Here is an 18,087-nt window from a genome sequence, read left to right on the forward strand (position 1 = left end):
ATGGACATGGGGACCCGTTGCGGGGCCAGGTGGGTGGTGCTCAGGGTAGCTCACGCCTGGCTCTTCCCCCAGGAACCTGCTGGACCTGGACACCTTCTCCAAGTCCGACCCAGGTGGGTGGCGGAGCCGGGCAGGGGCATGGCATGGCACAGACACGGCATGGCACGGCAGCCTGGCTCTGCTCCTCTCTCCGCAGTGGTGGTCCTCTTTGTGCAGGTCTCGGGGAGCAGCGAGTGGAAGGAGGTGAGCGTGGCCCCCTCTCCTGGCTAATCCCCGGCTGGGTTAAACGGGCCCATATGGCCACCCGTGTCCGCGCTAATGATCCGGCCCCGCCAGCAGCGCTAATCCCCCACCGGGATTAGCGCCGAGGCAGCTGCGATGGGGACGGGTCCTGGGGGGGCCACCCTCACCCCTCTCCTTGCAGTTCGGACGCACCGAGGTGATCGACAACACCCTGAACCCTGACTTTGTCCGCAAGTTTGTCCTCGACTACTACTTCGAGGAGAAGCAAAACCTCCGCTTCGATGTGTGAGTAAGGTGGCCAGGGAAGGGCTTGGCCCCACTGAGGGTGGAACAAAGCACCGAGTCAGTAATAAAAAAGGATGACAAATAAGAATACAGTGTCGAATAGCCCGGATGGGTGGGGAAGTGGGGCTGTGCGCTGGAGCATCCCTGCAGGCACCAGCTCAGGGCTCTGCTCTCCCACACTAGCTACAACGTGGACTCCAAGAGCTGCTCCGCTTTAAAGCAGGTGAGCACAGCCTGGGCCGGGGGGACGCATAGTGACGCCCCGGTGTGACACCATGGTGGGACACCCCGAGGCTGTGCCCTGTGTGGGTGCTGTTGGGGTGGGACAAGTGCCCCTCTGAGGGCTCTAACCTGCTCTCCATCTCTCCGTGCCCCATGGGAACTGGCAGAAGGTAGGTGCCTGCCACACACCAGCCTCTGCTCTGCCCTGGGAACCCAGACCTCATGGGAGTACCTGGTGGGGCAGGATGAGGCCAGGACGCACCATGGGGGTGGCTTTTGAGAGGCAGAAGGGGTGTAGGGAGGCCCGAGGGATCTAGGACAGGTCAGGGCATGTAGAGCAGTTCAGGGGGGAACACAGGATGGGTCCAGGGCTGTGGGGATGCCCTGGGGACACAGGATGAGTGTAAGGCACATGAAGCGGGCACCTGGGGTAGTCCTGGGGATGCACAATGGGTCCTGGGCTGCAAGGTGGCTCTTGGGTCACAGTGTAGGTTCAGGACACTTGGGGTGGCCCAGAGTCAAGTTGGTGGCAGGTCCCATGAGTGCATTGCAAGAGAAAGGGGTGGGTGTGGGTGGTGGGGCACTGGGGCAACAGCCCTCCAGGGTCTCACAGTGTTTTTTTTGGGGGCACAGGACTTCCTGGGGCAGGCATTTGTGGCACTGGGAGAGGTGATTGGGTCCCAGCGGGGACGCCTGGAGAGACCCCTAACGTGAGTCACACCCTGTGGTGTGATGAGGTGAGGTGGGAGGGTCCCACACTGTGTCTCCACTACCTGCTCTACTGGACCCCTCCCTGCATGTCCTGTGATGGAGATTGTGGTCACACTGCCAAGCACCACCAGCTGTGGGACAGAAGCCCCAGCCCTGACCCCACCTCTTGCCCCTGAACTGTCCTCCTTGTCCCCAAGCTGACTGCATGCCTCTGGTTCCAGGGGTGTCCCAGGGAAGCGGTGTGGGACTATCCTGCTGCTGGCTGAGGAGCTTAGCAACTGCCGGGTGAGTACCCATGTACCAGCTGCAGTGAGGAGAGGGCTGCATGGCCCCTCAGTACAGAAGCTGCTGGTGCCAGGGGTGAGGAAGTGGTTGGCAGTGACAGTCCCTGTCCCCAGGACATCGTCACGATGCAGTTGTGTGCCAACAAGCTGGACAAGAAGGACTTCTTTGGAAAATCTGACCCTTTCCTCGTCTTCTATCGCAGCAATGAGGATGGCACGTGAGCACAGGGACCCAATGGGGCAGGCAGGGTGCCAATGTCACCAGACAGCATGGCCCAACTCTGCCCTGTCCCCCCAGCTTTACTATCTGCCATAAGACAGAGGTGGTGAAGAACACACTCAACCCGGTGTGGCAGCCCTTCACCATCCCCGTGCGTGCCCTCTGCAATGGCGACTACGACCGGTACAGGAATGGGGATGGGGATGGGGACAGGGACAGGGGCAGCCATGGGGCCAGAGCAGGGTATGAGCAGTTCTTTGTGGGCTTGTCCCCGCAGCAGCAGACAGCTCAGAACTGGGTCCCGATTGGGTTTTTTCTCTTTTGCAACCCAAATTACATAAAGGCATCTCCCTCCTTTCCAGGGCCCCCACCGTGACCCAAATTTTTTGCTTCCCTCTCGGCAGAGCCGCAGGCTGGCCAGGCAGGGTGGCTCTGCTGGAAGCTGGTGGGCAGGATGCTCCCTGTGGGTTGGGCTGTGGGGCTGGATGTCCCCAGATCAGGGGCTGGAGGGGCTGTGCCAGCCTGGCTGGTGGCTCACCCACTGTGCACCTTCACTTTCAGGACGGTGAAGATAGATGTGTACGACTGGGACCGGGATGGGAGGTGAGGCAAGGGACATCAGGGTGCAGCTGAAGCTTACCAGGGCACCTCTCACCCAGGTGCCTGGCCATGCTGACCCTGTGTTCCTCCTGCAGCCATGACTTCATTGGGGAATTTGCCACCAGCTACCGGGAGCTCTCTCGCGCACAGAGTCAGTTCACAGTGTATGAGGTAGGGTAGTGGGTCAGGGTGAGAGCAGGGTGCACTCCATGCTGGGACTGACCTAGCCTCGTGCCTGCAGGTGCTGAATCCCAGGAAGAAATGCAAGAAGAAGAAATATGTGAATTCTGGCACTGTGAGTGGGGCTGGGGAGTTCCTGAACCTCCTGCCTTTCAGGGGCTGGTGCTGCTCCACCTGCTGTGTGTGCCAGGTTGGGGGGCTCCAGATCTGATCCCCTGTGCCCACAGGTGACACTTCTCTCTTTCTCCGTTGAGTCTGAGTTCACCTTCGTTGACTACATACGGGGCGGGTGAGTGGGGGGCCAGGAGCCCCCTGGCTCCTTGAGATCCCCCATGGTTGAGGGTCTCGGGGCAAGGACAGTGGTGACAGCAAAGGTGCAGCCTGGGGGTGACAAGGAGGCAGTGGGGCTGGGAAGTAGATGCAGAATGGTGGCATGGGGCTGTGGGGTGCTGGCTGGGGAAAGGGGAGCCCAGGCAATGGGTCTGGGCAGGGAAACACCAGCACTGTAGGGCTGGAAGATGGTATGGCATCCCTGTGCCGTGGGGCCGGCAGCCTCCCTCGCTCTCCCCCTTAAGGACGCAGCTGAATTTCACTGTTGCCATTGACTTCACGGCCTCCAATGGTGAGTGCACCTGGTGTCTGGGGGGTCCCCATCACCGTGGGGCTGGCCATGGGGCGGGTGCAATGGGCACTGTGCCGCAGGGTTGCCATCACAGCCCACCTCACTGCACTACGCGAGCCCCTACCAGCTGAGCGCCTATGCCCTGGCACTGAAGGCAGTGGGGGAAATCATCCAGGACTACGACAGCGACAAGCTCTTCCCTGCCTACGGCTTTGGTGCCAAAGTCCCACCTGATGGCAAGATCTCCCACCAGTTTCCTCTGGTGCGCTCTCCCTGTGGGACAGGGCTGAGGGTGAACCCAAACTCCCTGGCTGTGGGGCAGAGCTGGTCTTGGGGTGTCCACAGCAGCGTGGCAGGGGGGAGAAGCACCCTGGTTACATCCTGCCCCAGAATCCCACAGCCTGGGGGGCACCAGGAGCTGTGGTCCTCCTCCAAGTGCCCATCTCTGCCCCCCAGAACAACAATGTGGAGAACCCCAGCTGTGCTGGCATTGAAGGTGTGCTGGAGTCCTACCTCCAGAGCCTGCGCACCGTCCAGCTCTACGGTCCTACCAACTTTGCTCCTGTCATCAACCAGGTGGCTGGGTGAGCTCTGGGGCACTCTTCCCCCTTTGCCATCCCCAAATGCCATCTGTCCCACAGAAGGGCCGACTGCCCCACACCAGTGGAGTGCTTGAGGGATCCCATCCCTTTTCCCCATAGGACAGCTGCCCAGGTGACCGATGGCTCACAATACCATGTCCTCCTCATCATCACTGACGGTGTCATCTCTGACATGCTGCAGACCAAGGAAGCCATTGTCACTGTGAGTGCACCCTTGTTGCTCTGAGTTCACCTCACATGGGCACTATCCTGGCTGACACCCTGCCCCTGCTCCACAGGCTTCCTCCCTGCCCATGTCCATCATCATTGTGGGAGTAGGTCCAGCTGAGTTTGAGGGTGAGTTGGGACTTGGGGACACCAGGGAAGAGGGATGGAAACATCATCCCTTCCTCTGGGATGCCAAAGGCATCCAAAGGGCTGGTGTTTCCATCCCCGGTGTTCACCCCACTGAGGCTTGGTGACACCAGCTGTCACCCCCAGCCATGGAGGAGCTGGACGGTGATGAGGTACGGTTGTCTTCCCGGGGACGGTATGCCGAGAGGGACATTGTACAGGTAACTCTGAATCCAGACCCACCATCGGTGAGAGATGCTCAGTCCTCCTTGCTGACCCCCACAGCACCAGAGCTCTTTCCAACCGGACTGCAACATTCTTGCCCTCAAAGTTTGTGCCGTTTCGGGATTACGTGGACGACTCGGGCAACCAGGTGCTGAGCATGGCCCGCCTGGCCAAGGACGTGCTGGCTGAGATCCCTGAGCAGCTGCTCTCTTACATGAAGACCCGTGACATCAAGCCTCGCCAGGCAGATCCCGAGTAGCTCTTCCATGAGCCATGGGACTGGCTGGTGGGGCGAGAATACGTCACCTTTTTTCTGCTGGTGGCCAGGGCTTAAGCATGGAGATGTGGCCCCATTAGGGAGATAATCAGCTGCTATGGTTGGTGAAAACATGGCTGGGACACGCTTCTGGCAGTGAGACCACAGGGCTGGACATCCTCGGCTGCCTCTTCCTCCCGCCTGACGTCCAGCAGATAGGCGGGACTGTCCCTCGGCCGTGGCAGCGCGGGCAGGGCCAGTGAGGGGGGGACACAGTGTGTGTGTGTGTGTCCCGGGAGAGCAGCCTGGCGTGTGCCCCAGGGGAAGGCTGACCCTGAGTGCCTGCCGGGGGTCTCAGCCCCGCTGCTCCTTGGGGTAGCGGCCTCGCCCTGCTCCTGCCTGCGCCCCATTCCTGCCTGCACCCCGCTCCTGCCTGTGCCCTCTCCTCCGGCTCTGCTGACCAGGGCTGGCCGGCCTGCCCCGTGCCCTGCCCCACGGCCGGGGCTCCCGCCACCGGGGGGTACCGGGGCGGAGGGCAGCCGGGTCTCTACTGCGTTACCGACTGTAAATAAACTGCTCAACCGGGTCTGCTGCCGTGCTGGGGTAGGGGAAGCGGGGAGACCAAGGGGGACAGGAGGCACGGGTGGGGTGGGGCGGGGGAGGCCAGGGGGCCGATGGTACCGGGGGCCGTGTAGCCGGGCCGGGGGAACCGGGAGGACCTTGGAGATAGGGGTGACCTGGGGAACCGAGGAGTCGGGAGGGACCGGGAGGACCGAAGGGGTGAGGGGGACGAGGGGAGCCGGGGTGGGGCGGGGCCGGGCGGTGGCAGCGGGGTCTGTGATTCGAGGCGGCAGATTCGCCACCGCCATCGCGGCGCGACCCGGCCCGGCCCCGCCGCTCCCACGTGGCCTCCCCGCCCCGTCGTCGCCGCCGCCGCCGCCGCCTTCCCCGTCCCCTCCGTCCTCGCTGCCGCCGCCGCCACCCGGTGCCGCTGCCCGGCGGTGCCGTGGCGAAAGTGCGGTTGCTAAGGGCGGCGCGGCGCTTTACCCAGCGGCCGCCCCGCGCCAGGCGCCGCCGCAGCTCCATTGTTGGGGCCGGCCCGGGCCCGCCGCCGCCGCCGCCGCCGCCGCCCATGGAGCCGCCCGCCCGCTGAGCGCGGCCCCGCGCCGGGGAGCGCCGCCGCAGGGAGGGAGCGGGCAGCGGGGAGCCAGGGCAGGGCGGCCGGGGCCCGGGGAGGGGGCGGCGGGGCGGGGGGCCCGGCCCGGCCCGGCCTCGGCCCCCCGCGGCCCCGCCATGGGCGTAGACTTCGACGTGAAGACCTTCTGCCACAACCTGCGGGCCACCAAGCCGCCCTACGAGTGCCCGGTGGGCACCTGCCGCAAGATCTACAAGAGCTACAGCGGGATCGAGTACCACCTGTACCACTATGACCACGACAACCCGCCCCCGCCCCAGCACACCCCCCTGCGCAAGCACAAGAAGAAGGGGCGCCAGGCCCGCGCCGCCAACAAGCAGTCGCCCAGCCCCTCCGAGACCTCCCAGTCGCCCGGCCGAGAGGTGATGACCTACGCCCAGGCCCAGCGCATGGTGGAGGTGGACCTGCATGGCCGCGTCCACCGCATCAGCATCTTCGATAATCTCGACGTGGTGTCCGAGGACGAGGATGTTCCCGAGGAGGTGCCCGAGAATGGAAGCAATAAGGAGAACACGGAGACGCAGAGCGTCCCGCCCAAATCTGGGAAGCACAAGAACAAGGAGAAGCGCAAGGATTCCAACCACCATCACCACAACGCCTCGGCCAGCACTACCCCGAAGCTGCCCGAGGTGGTGTACCGAGAGCTGGAGCAGGACACCCCTGACGCCCCGCCTCGTCCCACCTCGTACTACAGGTATTGTCCGTGCCAGGGTGCAACGAGACTCCTAGGCTCATGCCCTGGGTTTGGAGGCGGAATTTGCTGCGCTCTGTTCAAGTGGCTTGCCCGTGGCTCCTGGAATTGGCCTCTGTCTGCCTCTCCCAGGAACAGAGCTGGCTGTTCCATAGCTTCAGGCTCCTGGGGCTCTGCCTGCTGTCACATCACAGTTCTGAGGGTTCTGTGCATCTACAGAGCTCTCAGTTGCTGCTTAGGTCATTGCCAGCAGTTTGACTGCTGTGCTCTTTCCTTGCTGGATCAGCACATAAAATTGAAACAAAACCCAAATGTGTCCTTTTGCCTCTCTTTCTGCTCTTTGGAGGTATGCCAGGATAGTTTCAGAGCCCTTCAGCACCAGTACCTGTAGGATCTGTCTGTGGGCGTAATTCTTAATGGTTATCCTACACTACTCTCTGAGAGATTTGGTGGGTGCAGTAGCCCCAGTTAATACCTCAGGCAGGAATTAACAGAGCCCCCCTGGTTAATTAACCAGAATTAATGAAACATGGTGCCTTCATGCATGGTTGTCTTGGTTGTGAGGCTGCTGCCTCCAGAGCACTGGCACTTGCTGGCTGGCACGTGCAGGCCCCCTCCTTGCACTGAAGAGTCTCCAAGGCCTGACCTTGCTCCTTAGACCAGTGTTGTTTTGTCTCCAAGCTGCTGCTGTGCCACTGTGCTAGTTAGGGTGCAGCACATTCTTCCACTTCTGCACATTCCTGCCTTGTCCCTGTTTCTTTATTTTGACTTACTGCTGGAAATGCTGGAGCATTTGAACATTCCCTCAGCCACAGATCCTGGAGTTGGGGCTCAGCAGCTCCAGCCATGTCAAACATGCCCTTACTTTCCCATGCTGTCCTTCCAGGTACATCGAGAAGTCAGCAGAGGAGCTGGATGAGGAGGTGGAGTACGACATGGATGAGGAGGATTACATCTGGCTGGACATCATGAATGAGAGGCGGAAGAACGAAGGCGTGAGCCCTATTCCCCAGGAGATCTTTGAGTACCTGATGGACCGGCTAGAGAAGGAGTCCTACTTTGAGAGCCACAACAAGGGGGACCCAAACGCCTTGGTGGATGAGGATGCCGTCTGCTGCATCTGCAACGATGGGGAGTGTCAGAACAGCAACGTCATCCTCTTCTGCGACATGTGCAACCTGGCTGTGCACCAGGAGTGCTATGGGGTGCCCTACATCCCTGAGGGACAGTGGCTCTGCAGACGGTGCCTGCAGTCACCCTCGCGCGCTGTGGACTGTGCCCTCTGTCCAAACAAGGGGGGGGCCTTCAAGCAGACGGACGATGGGCGCTGGGCACACGTGGTCTGTGCCCTCTGGATCCCGGAGGTGTGCTTTGCCAACACCGTCTTCCTAGAACCCATCGACAGCATCGAGCACATCCCGCCCGCACGCTGGAAGCTGACCTGTTACATTTGCAAGCAGCGTGGCTCTGGGGCTTGCATCCAGTGTCACAAAGCCAACTGCTACACCGCCTTCCATGTCACCTGTGCCCAGCAGGCCGGGCTGTACATGAAGATGGAGCCCGTCCGGGAGACGGGTGCCAATGGTACCTCCTTCAGTGTGCGCAAAACTGCCTACTGCGACATCCACACACCGCCAGGTTCCGTGCGCAGGCTTCCTGCCCTCTCCCACAGTGAGGGAGAAGAGGAGGATGAGGAGGAAGAGGAGGAGGGGAAGGGCTGGAGTTCTGAGAAAGTCAAAAAAGCAAAGGCCAAGTCTAGGATCAAGATGAAGAAGGCACGGAAGATCCTGGCAGAGAAACGAGCTGCAGCGCCTGTGGTTTCCGTGCCCTGCATCCCTCCCCACAGGTACGACCTGCCACCCTCCCTGGACTGGGGAGAAATTTCTCCTTTCCTCCATGCTTTGTGTCCTGCTTTCCATGTGGGCATTATCCTATTCCTCTCCGTTGCTTTTTGCACAGGTACTTCTCACTTTGTTGTCACAGAGGGCTATGGTGGTTTCCTCTGGGAGTCCTGCAAAGAGGCAGGGCCATGCGCTGCCCTTCAAAAGTGTCTGGGCCCTCAGCAGGGCAGGAAATAGCTGCTGTTAGTATAACAGTAGAAAATGAACTTGGCCGGATGCGTCAGGAAGCAGCTGGAGGTTCCCAGCACTACTTTCCTGTTGTGCTGACCTCAGGCACTGGAGTAAATGAGGCGGGGAGGAGGGAATTGCTCTCCTTTCTGCCGAGGTCTGTTCTCTCCTGGGGCTGTGTCAGGCTAAAGACAGAAGTATGGGAGCGATTCAGGCCTGGCCAACGGGCTAATCCCGGGTTATTTTGGCTCTGGAGCAGAGAGGTCTGGGGTTGGGATCCCTGTGCTCTGCTGAGCAGAGCTCATCCATCCCAGCAGCCACGTACCCCTTGCTGGGCTTCCTCAGTGTTCTCTGCCAGGCACAGCAGCAGCTGCTCCTTCTCGGTGCTGCCGGTTGGAGCGGGGCTGGGCGGCCACGGGAGCTGAAAGCTGTCTGTGAGGAGGGGTGGCTGGAGAGCACCAGGACTCCTGCCTGCCAAGGAACACGGCGATCCTAAGGCTGACTCCCCAGCACGAGGCCTCACAAGGGGTTGTGTTTCTGTCACATTCCAAACCTGTGGTTTCATGGGAAGATGCAAACACCCTTTAGTTACAGGTGCAACTGCTTTGTGCCTTGCTCTTGTTAGATTGTTGGGCTGGCATGCAAATCCCACAACAAGAGCACCTAAGAGCCTTGCCAGAATTTGTCAGTGTAGTTCATAAGTCTGGATGTCCTCAGCAGCGTGTAAAGGGCATAAGGGCATCCTAGGATGCTTTTGGATCTCATTGTCACTCTGCAGCAGATGACACCCAGTTGAAGCACAGGTTGGCCATGGAAGCATTTGCCTTTGTGGGGGTGAGCCACCAATCCTGAGCTGCTGAGCTCTCCTCCTTCCTGTGGCAGGAGCTGTGCTGGGGCTGTGACCATAGGACACTGTCAGGACCCTCAAGACTATCTCCTGTGCAGTTGGAAGGGAGCACATGGAAGCCACTACCCTCTGGGCAGCGTTCTGGTGACTTGGGGAGGCAGGTCTCTGCCACAAGGCTGCAGGCTTGTGTTTTACAAAAACTTATGTTTTTGCTCACTCAGGGCTTGCTCCATAGCAAGAGCCTCTTTTCTTAACGTGTGGACGTGTTGGCAGGCAATTTGTAGGGTCTTGCTGCTATCGTGCTCACAGCGAAACCCACACTGAGCTAGAAGCTGTTAACCTCTCCCCAGGCCTTCCTGTTGGGATTAATTATTCTTCAAGGGCTGTTGCCAGATTGCCACGTCTTCCTGTGGGAGCTGTGCTTGGCCAGTGATGGCACATGAAGCTGCTGTGCCCATCCTCTTCAGCTGAGACTGATGCAGGTTGGGTCATCCTCTGGGAAGAGCTGTCCCTGGGAGGTGGGGAGATGCTGAGGGTTTGTCCCTTTGGCTCTCTGCTAGCAGGGCATCTCTGTCCAACTCTACTGAGCAAGGCTAAACAGCCCCTCCAGACTATCTGTTGTTGTAGGAAGTAAGCAATCCCTTTTGTGATGTTTTGGGCTGTTTAGGATAGTCTTGGATGGGACCTCTGTTGTATTCATGCCTCCTGCTCCCTCCTCGTGCTTTGCCAGGGCTTGAGTTTCTCTGGTAACATTTGGCCAGACCCTCTGTCACAGCAAGTGGCCCTCAGCCCAGTAAATAATGGTTTTGGGGTAGTAGCACCTTAACACTCCTGGTCTCAGGGACCATGGGAGCTGTTAAAGGTCCAGCCCCCAGGGTGGCTGTCTTGCACCCCATCCTGCCCCAGGCTTTGCCCAAAAGTTGACAGGAAGTAGAAAGGACAAGTCTCTTATGGAGGGGCAAGGCTGCACATTTCCTGGCATCCTCTGTTGTGCTTACCCTTTGTGGCTTGGTGTTACAGAAAGTCCTGCCACGGAAAGGGTGCTCTCTGCCTGAGGAGCTTCTCAGCTCCTCTCGGGTGGCCTTGCTGCTACATGTCCCTAGCCAGCGCTTCTCCTGCAGCAGCCAGACTTGTCTCATTGATGCACTCTGTGGTTCCTCTCCTTTCCTCAGGCTCAGTAAGATTACAAACCGTTTAACCATCCAGAGGAAGAGCCAGTTCATGCAGAGGCTGCACAGCTACTGGACTCTGAAGAGACAGTCCCGCAATGGTGTCCCCCTGCTCCGCCGCCTTCAGACACACTTGCAGTCACAGAGAAACTGCGACCAGGTAAGGTCTGCTTGTTGGGGGGCTGCAGGGAGCCCTGGCTGTATGTGTGCTTCCTGTGCCTTTGGAGCTGTGGGCTTGGAGCCTTTGCTGCATGCAATGCCTCCAGGTGCAAGATGGGGATCAGGGGTATGAGCTTTCAGATGAGGAAAGGGCAGCCCCAACTGCTTTTGCTGCTTCACCTTCTCCTCTGCTCTCAGTGTTCAGAGAATTGCCAGGCAACAACGGCACTGGCAGGCTGCCATGCTGAAGGTAGTTCCTTTCTTGTGCCTGCATTTAGCCAGTGGTGGTGGCAAACCTGTCAGAAATGGCTCTAGTATGAGGCCGCTGTGTCAGGAAGTGCTCAGAGAGATGGCTGGGGATCTCCAGAAACAGTCTGGAACAAACCAAGGCTTCGCTTCCAGTTTCTGATACTGCTCCAGGAGTGCTCCCTCCGGGTGCTGCTTCCAGCCCACAGTCTGCCTCAGCCCGCAGTCAGCACTTCACAGATGTGAAGTCTGGTGCCAGAGAGGAAGATTTTTCTTCTGGCTCCCCATCTGAGCTCTAAATCTTTCTTTCTGAGTCCTTTGATGACTGTGACTGGGCAGAGGTTTCTCCTGCCTTTGTCTACTCTTACTTATTTTTGCTGGAGAAGAGTTGAGACTGTTTCTGCTCAGTTTTGGCTATGGCAGGATAAAAGGTTTAATTTTTTTGGTGCTCCAGAAATGAAAGCAACCAGAGCTGGGATTCCCTTTTTGCCCTGTTGCACTTTGTCAGAGCTGTGAGCAGCAGCACCGACCTCTTGGGCAGCTACAGGCAGTCGGTCATGTTAGGAGGAGTATTTCCAGAGGCTCAGGATGTCCACCTCCTGACATCCTAAGGGCTTGGTGACCAAGGGGCAGGTATTTAGCTCTCACCAGAGGTCAGATTGGTCTTGAATCACCTGCCTAGGTTACAAGAAAAGAGCTGTGACCTTTGCTGGACCAGCGGGTCAGGCATGCTGGTTCCCTTTGCCAGGGAAGAGCCCCAGCACACAGTCAGGAAGGCAGAGATGGGAGCACATCTTCTATCAGCTCATGGCCTCTGATGTTCCCACAGAGAGACACTGAGGATAAGAACTGGGCCCTGAAGGAACAGCTGAAGTCATGGCAGCGCCTGCGCCATGACCTCGAGCGTGCGCGCTTGCTGGTGGAGCTGATACGCAAGCGGGAGAAGCTCAAGAGAGAGACGGTAACGATTGCCCCTCCTTGGGGAGCCGCTGGGGTGGGCATCAGCAGGGGCTCCATAGAGTGCTGTAGGTGTGTCGGGTCCCCTTGTGCTGCGCCCTGCTCCAATGGCTCTGAGCAAAGATGGCTGCTCTGCAAGGCGCAGGTGGGATGCACAGGTGCTGGAGCCGGTGTTACACCTCTGCTCCCCAGAAACGGGGGTGAGGGGCAGTCCCTGCCCCTGCAAGGAGAGGAGAGGGGTTGCTGTCCTGCAGGGCTGCTGCTCCCTGGGGACAGTCCCCACTGCCTGGCTGGGGCCAGGGGCTCAGCCCCCACTCTGTTCCTTTGTTTCAGATCAAAGTGCAGCAGGTGGCACTGGAAATGCAGCTGACCCCCTTCCTCATCCTCCTCCGAAAGACGCTTGAGCAGCTGCAGGAGAAAGACACGGGCAACATCTTCAGTGAGCCGGTCCCTCTGTCTGAGGTAACAGAAATCTACGAAGTAAGAACCCCCTCCCCCAGATTTCTACTTCACTCAAACTTGTCCCTTGCTCCTGCCAAGGGCTGCCCAGGGTGTGCTCTGGTCCAGAAGATCCCTGAGCAGCTGCTGCTGGCTCACACATCCCAGCATCACTCACTCACTTGAGGGGGGTGGGCAGCAATGCCCCTCCTGGATAAGCCGAATGCAGAACAGCTGAGCTGGTGACAGCTGGGAGCACAGCACTTGGCCCTTCCTTTGCATGTGTTACTTGTGACATCCCAGGGTCTGTGAGCTGTTGGGGATTCCCACTGGGAAAGGCAAAGTGCCAGCCCTTAGCAGTTGGCGTGCTCTTACCCGTCTTCTTCTGAAGGCCTCTGCTAGGTGACTGACTGAGCAGGGACACAGGGATGTCAGACTGCCACTGCTGCAGGTAGGAGAGAGAATTCCTGAGACTGTCATGGAGTCCCTGCCTGGGAATATGGGCAAAGTCCACATGGTCTCTGCAAGGTTCTGGCAGCAGGTCAGCATGGAGGCATCTTAGCAGATGGGGAGGAAGGCTGCACCATCTCACCTGCAGCCAGCTGCCACCTGGATGGCTCTGTTTTACCTTTCTGCACTCACCCTCACCCCTGGGGCTGCACTTGCAGCTCCCTCTCCAGGGAATAACCTGTAGCATACTGGATCCCAGCTGCCTGCAGGCAGAAGTTGAGGATAGGATGCTGGCGTGTGTGCTGGAGCTGTAAAATGCTTCGGAGCACGTATCCGCTCTAGCAGGTTGAGCACAGCACATGGGCTTCCTAGTCCGGAGGCGTTGCTGTTCCTCAAGCTGCAAAAGCAGACGGCATTCCCCGATGTGCATTTGGGCAGAGCACAGGGAGCGATACCTGATTCCTCTAACAACTGTTTTCTTGGAGCAGGTACTGCTAACTGTGGCTCCTGGGCTCTTAGCTCTGGCTCTTTCCTCATGCAGGTCCCAGACTACCTGGATCACATCAAGAAGCCGATGGATTTTCAGACAATGAAACAAAATCTGGAAGCCTATCGCTATCTGAATTTTGATGACTTTGAGGAGGATTTCAACCTGATTATTAACAACTGTTTGAAATACAATGCCAAAGACACAATCTTCTACCGGGCAGCCATCCGTCTGCGGGAGCAGGGAGGTGCTGTGCTCCGGCAGGCTCGCCGGCAGGCAGAGAAGATGGGCATTGACTTTGAGACAGGCATGCACTTCCCCCACTGTGTAACAGTGGAAGAGGCTCAAATCCAAGACATTGATGATGGTGGGTACTTGTTCCCTGCCCTGGGGTACGAGGGCTACTCAGAGGTAAAGTCTGGGCAGAGTCAAGGCACCCAAGAGTCTGACCTGCCTCCTCTGGGAGGTTAAGTCTAATGCTGGGCTGTGTGTCCCCACTCCCTGGAGAGCTGCTGATTTTGTTAGCCAGGTACCTATCAGCCCCATTAGGTTGGTTCTAGGCAGTGATTTGTCTGTGTGTCCTTTCTTTCCTGTTGTGTCCTTGTTCCAGACAATGTGAATGCTGGTATTCTCCACACTGCTGATCAGCCTGCTTTCCCCAGTGGTCCCAACTGGCTGACTTCCCACAGAGGTCCTTCTCTTGGTCTTTTAGGATAACTTCCCTAAAGGGTTCACAGGTGTTTGATGCCATGTCAGCTCCTTCTTCCCTGCAGGGAACCTGGATTGCCTCGTGCCCTTTCAGGTAGAGGAGCTCCAATGAGTTCCTGATTTCTTTCATGCATCTGCTCCTCTTTGTTTCCCCAGAAGATGTGCGGCTGCTGCTCTCGGAGAATCAGAAGCACCTGCCCTTGGAGGAGCAGCTAAAGATCCTGCTGGAGCGGCTGGATGAGGTCAACGCTGGCAAGCAGAGCATAGGACGGTCCCGCCGGGCCAAGATGATCAAGAAGGAGATCACAGTCCTACGGCGGAAGCTCGCACACCCACGGGACCTGGGCCGGGATGGGCTGGAGCGGCACAGCTCCTCTGCCAGGGGAGTCCTGCAGTCCCACAACCCCTGTGAGAAGGACCTGCAGACGGACAGTGCTGCGGAGGAGAGCAGCAGCCAGGAGACTGGCAAAGGTAATGCTCTCTCCAGAACTGCTAGTCTGGGGAGCCATGGAGAGCTGCCTCTGGACAGGACTGGCTGGGGAGAGGCTGCCCTGACAGGTGCCTCCTGAGGCAGAAGGACTGTGTGGGCAGCTCCCCACACACACCTCGCTCTTCACCCCTCCATGGGAACGGGGCAGGTGGCCTCCTGTGGGATAGTCCCTTATTGTGCATTCCCCTGTGGGGCCCCTCATTTCCTGTAGTGCCTCCGATAGGGGCAGATGCAGAGTATGATATCTGTGCTTCCCCAGGCTCCCTCCCAGCATTCTCACTGGATAGTTTGTGTAGTGAGCTGTGCCAGCCAAGCAGGGGGGATTGGATGAAGGAGGCCATGTCCTGTGTCTGGAACAGCCACAGCCTGGTGTGTGTTTGGCCCTGGGGAGGGTTGGTAGGTCACTGGTGTTCACAGCTGCGGTCAGCACTCACCTGGTGAACTCAATCTCCTTGTCAGTCGAGGAACTGGATGTTGTTCCAGAGACTGACAGTTCCAGCTGTGTGACATGGGGCATGAGGTGGATTGTTTCCTCCTGCTAGGCCCTGCCAGCTCGGCCATGTTACCTGGTTTTTAGTGGCATTATGGAGCAGGCTGCCTTCGGTTTTCCTTCCTGCCTGAGGGCATGGGAGGGAGTTGCAACAGCACTGACTGCTGAGCTCCAAACGTTTTCCCAGGGCTGAGAGTCAAACAGGCCATCTGCCAGCTCCCTGGATGGAGATGCTGAGCTGGGCTCTTGTGAGGAGCACAGCAAAAGCTTCAGGCAGAGCTGCTATGAGTTACTGGGGGTTTACCACCTCTGCATCCCAGTTCTGTCCCCTAATCACTGGGAAAAGCAGGTTCTTCTGCAGTCAGGGATGATCATCTGAAATAATGTTCCCAAGAAATGAAGCTGTTTCTTGACACTACTGCCATGCAGTCCCTGCCATCAGGGCTGCAGCTGACACCTCCTTTCTCTTCCAGGTCTAGGTCCCAATTCTTCTTCTACCCCAGCACATGAAGTTGGCAGGAGGACCTCTGTTCTCTTCTCCAAGAAGAACCCTAAAACTGCAGGCCCTCCAAAACGTCCAGGACGCCCCCCAAAGAATCGAGACAGCCAGATCACTCCTGGGCATGGGAACAGCCCCATTGGGCCCCCCCAACTGCCAATAATGGGGTCCTCCCAGCGGCAGAGGAAGAGAGGGCGAAGCCCACGCCCCAGCTCCAGCTCGGACAGTGACAGCGACAAGTCCACAGAGGACACCACCATGGGTGGGTGCAGCTGGGCAGCTGTGGCCCCACTGGCAGCGTGTGGCAGGCTCTGGTGCAGTGGTAATGCTCTTGGTTGGGGTGTTTTTCAGACCTGCCAGCCAACGGTTTCAGCAGTGGGAACCAGCCCGTGAAGAAGAGCTTCCTGGTGTACCGCAACGACTGCAATCTTCCCCGGAGCAGCTCCGACTCGGAGTCCAGCAGCAGCAGCAGCAGCAGTGCTGCCTCAGACCGCACCAGGTACTGTCCCTGGCCCAGCTCTGCTGACAGCAGTGCTGCCCAGGCTGGTAGTGGGCAGCTCTCAGCCTTGAGTTGCTGGACAAGGTCTCTGGTGGTCCCTGTCTTGTTCATCCTCCTGCAGCCGGGCTGCTAATCTCTAGAAATGTGTGGGGTTTGTTCCTTTTTTAATGTAAAACCTAAAGGTATGAGCGTGTGGCAAAGAGCTAATAGGAAGCATAAACTGGGGAATCCCCTCTTCGCACAGCAGCTGCTCTGTCATTGGTCCTTCCAGCAGCCAGCACTAGCAGGTTCCTGCCTATGCCTCTAATTTGGATCAGGGCACATCTTCTGGTCCTCCCAGGTGAAACTGGGTGAGGGTCTGGCTTGCACCCTGGCAATAGCACCATCCCACTTTTCTGCCTGGTATCCCTGCCAAGTCCTTCCCAGTGCTGAGGCCAGCAGCTGGAGGCCACAAGCCCTGGTGTCCCACCAGCCTGGCCCTCTGGAAAGCAGTTTCTGGAAGCTTAACATGACTCCTGCTGATGGCTCTGCTCCCTGTCTCTGCAGCACAACGCCCTCCAAGCAGGGCAGAGGGAAACCCTCCTTTTCCCGAGTGAACTTCCCAGAGGACAGCAGTGAGGACACATCAGGGACGGAGAATGAGTCCTACTCCGTGGGCACGGGACGAGGCGTGGGGCACGGGAGTAAGTACTGTGGCTGTGCAGCCTTGTGCCTGTCCAGCACCATCACCTGGGGGGACACAGCTGACTCCCCTCTCCTCCTGTACAGTGGTGCGGAAGGGTATGGGGCGTGGCGCGGGGTGGCTGTCTGAGGATGAGGATTCCTCCCTGGATGCCCTGGACCTGGTGTGGGCCAAGTGCCGGGGTTACCCCTCCTACCCAGCATTGGTGAGTACTGCCCATCATCAGGGCCTCTGAAATCCATGTCCCCTCCCTGGAGACTGGCTCTTGGGGTCCCTGTTCTCCTCTCAGCCCTCCCCTGCTCTTTTGGCAGATCATTGACCCCAAGATGCCGCGGGAAGGCATGTTCCACCATGGCGTCCCCATCCCCGTGCCCCCCTTGGAGGTGCTGAAGCTGGGGGAGCAGATGACTCAGGAAGCACGCGAGCACCTCTACCTTGTCCTGTTCTTCGACAACAAGCGCACTTGGTAAGGCCAGGTTGCCGAGGGCTTTGAGGGGGGGGGTCCCTGGAGACGATTGTAACCCTCAAATGAGGTGGCCCCCTGCTCTCTGCAGGCAGTGGTTGCCCCGGACAAAGCTGGTGCCTCTGGGGGTGAACCAGGACCTGGATAAAGAGAAGATGCTGGAGGGCCGCAAGTCCAACATCCGGAAGTCGGTGCAGATCGCCTACCACCGCGCCATGCAGCACCGCAACAAGGTGCAGGGCGAGCAGAGCAGCGACTCCAGTGAGAGCGACTGAGCCGGTGCCCGCCAGCCGCTCCCCTGCCGAATCTCAGGGCAAACGGGGCTCGGTGACCCCCCACCCCGTGCAGCTGGCCTGCACCCACGGGGGGCCAGGGGACCGGGAGGGGTGGGGCCGGTCCCCCGTGCCCCCCCCCACTCTCCCATTCCCGGTGCCCGCTCCCCCCCAGCCTGCCGCTCCCCGGGATGCTGTTCTGGCCGCCGCCGTGCCCCAGGGCGGCCCCCCGCGCCCCGCACTCCCGTGCTGCCCCCCCCCCCCCGGGCCCAGCCCCTGGGCGGCCCCGCGCTCGGACGTTGTTTGTATTTATTTTGAAGGAAGAAAAATCTATTGATTCTTAGAAAATAAACCTCCGCTGCGGAGCCGCGGCCGCTGCGGGCGGGGAGGGAGCGGGAGCGGGGCGGACACGCGTGGCGGCGCTGGCCGCGCTTCCGGCTGCGAGCGGAAGCTGGGGTGGGGAGCGGCGGGGCCGGGGCCGGGGGCGCGGGCT

General features: G+C 59.2%; 2 protein-coding genes across 3 annotated transcripts; both read left to right on the forward strand.

Moving 5' to 3' along the window:
* Positions 1-4,786, forward strand: CPNE9 (copine family member 9; the record flags this gene model as incomplete). The annotated part of the gene is given in 19 exon segments (XM_082288679.1): positions 1-113; positions 197-243; positions 425-462; positions 466-528; positions 1,384-1,460; positions 1,683-1,746; positions 1,860-1,963; positions 2,044-2,148; positions 2,527-2,568; positions 2,661-2,736; positions 2,807-2,860; positions 2,973-3,034; positions 3,321-3,367; positions 3,448-3,629; positions 3,824-3,951; positions 4,069-4,171; positions 4,248-4,305; positions 4,450-4,523; positions 4,634-4,786. Coding segments are annotated over 19 exon segments (1,590 nt in total).
* Positions 4,787-6,018: 1,232 nt separating this feature from the next.
* On the forward strand, positions 6,019-17,946 carry BRPF1 (bromodomain and PHD finger containing 1). 2 transcript variants are annotated; one of them, XM_082288506.1, is made up of 13 exons: positions 6,019-6,672; positions 7,556-8,515; positions 10,758-10,914; positions 11,989-12,120; positions 12,450-12,578; positions 13,546-13,858; positions 14,356-14,670; positions 15,653-15,940; positions 16,030-16,177; positions 16,724-16,860; positions 16,946-17,064; positions 17,171-17,325; positions 17,414-17,946. In XM_082288506.1, exons 1-13 carry the CDS (start codon positions 6,077-6,079, stop codon positions 17,595-17,597), a joined length of 3,633 nt encoding a protein of 1,210 aa, XP_082144632.1. In that variant the 5' UTR covers positions 6,019-6,076; the 3' UTR covers positions 17,598-17,946. The 2 variants fall into 2 exon arrangements, with proteins under 2 accessions (XP_082144632.1, XP_082144633.1); XM_082288507.1 differs by having other exon boundaries at positions 14,359-14,670.
* Positions 17,947-18,087: the final 141 nt, after the last annotated feature.

This window comes from Coloeus monedula (assembly GCF_965178545.1).
Source record: "Coloeus monedula genome assembly, chromosome: 11".
In the NCBI taxonomy this organism is placed as follows: Eukaryota; Metazoa; Chordata; class Aves; order Passeriformes; family Corvidae; genus Coloeus; species Coloeus monedula.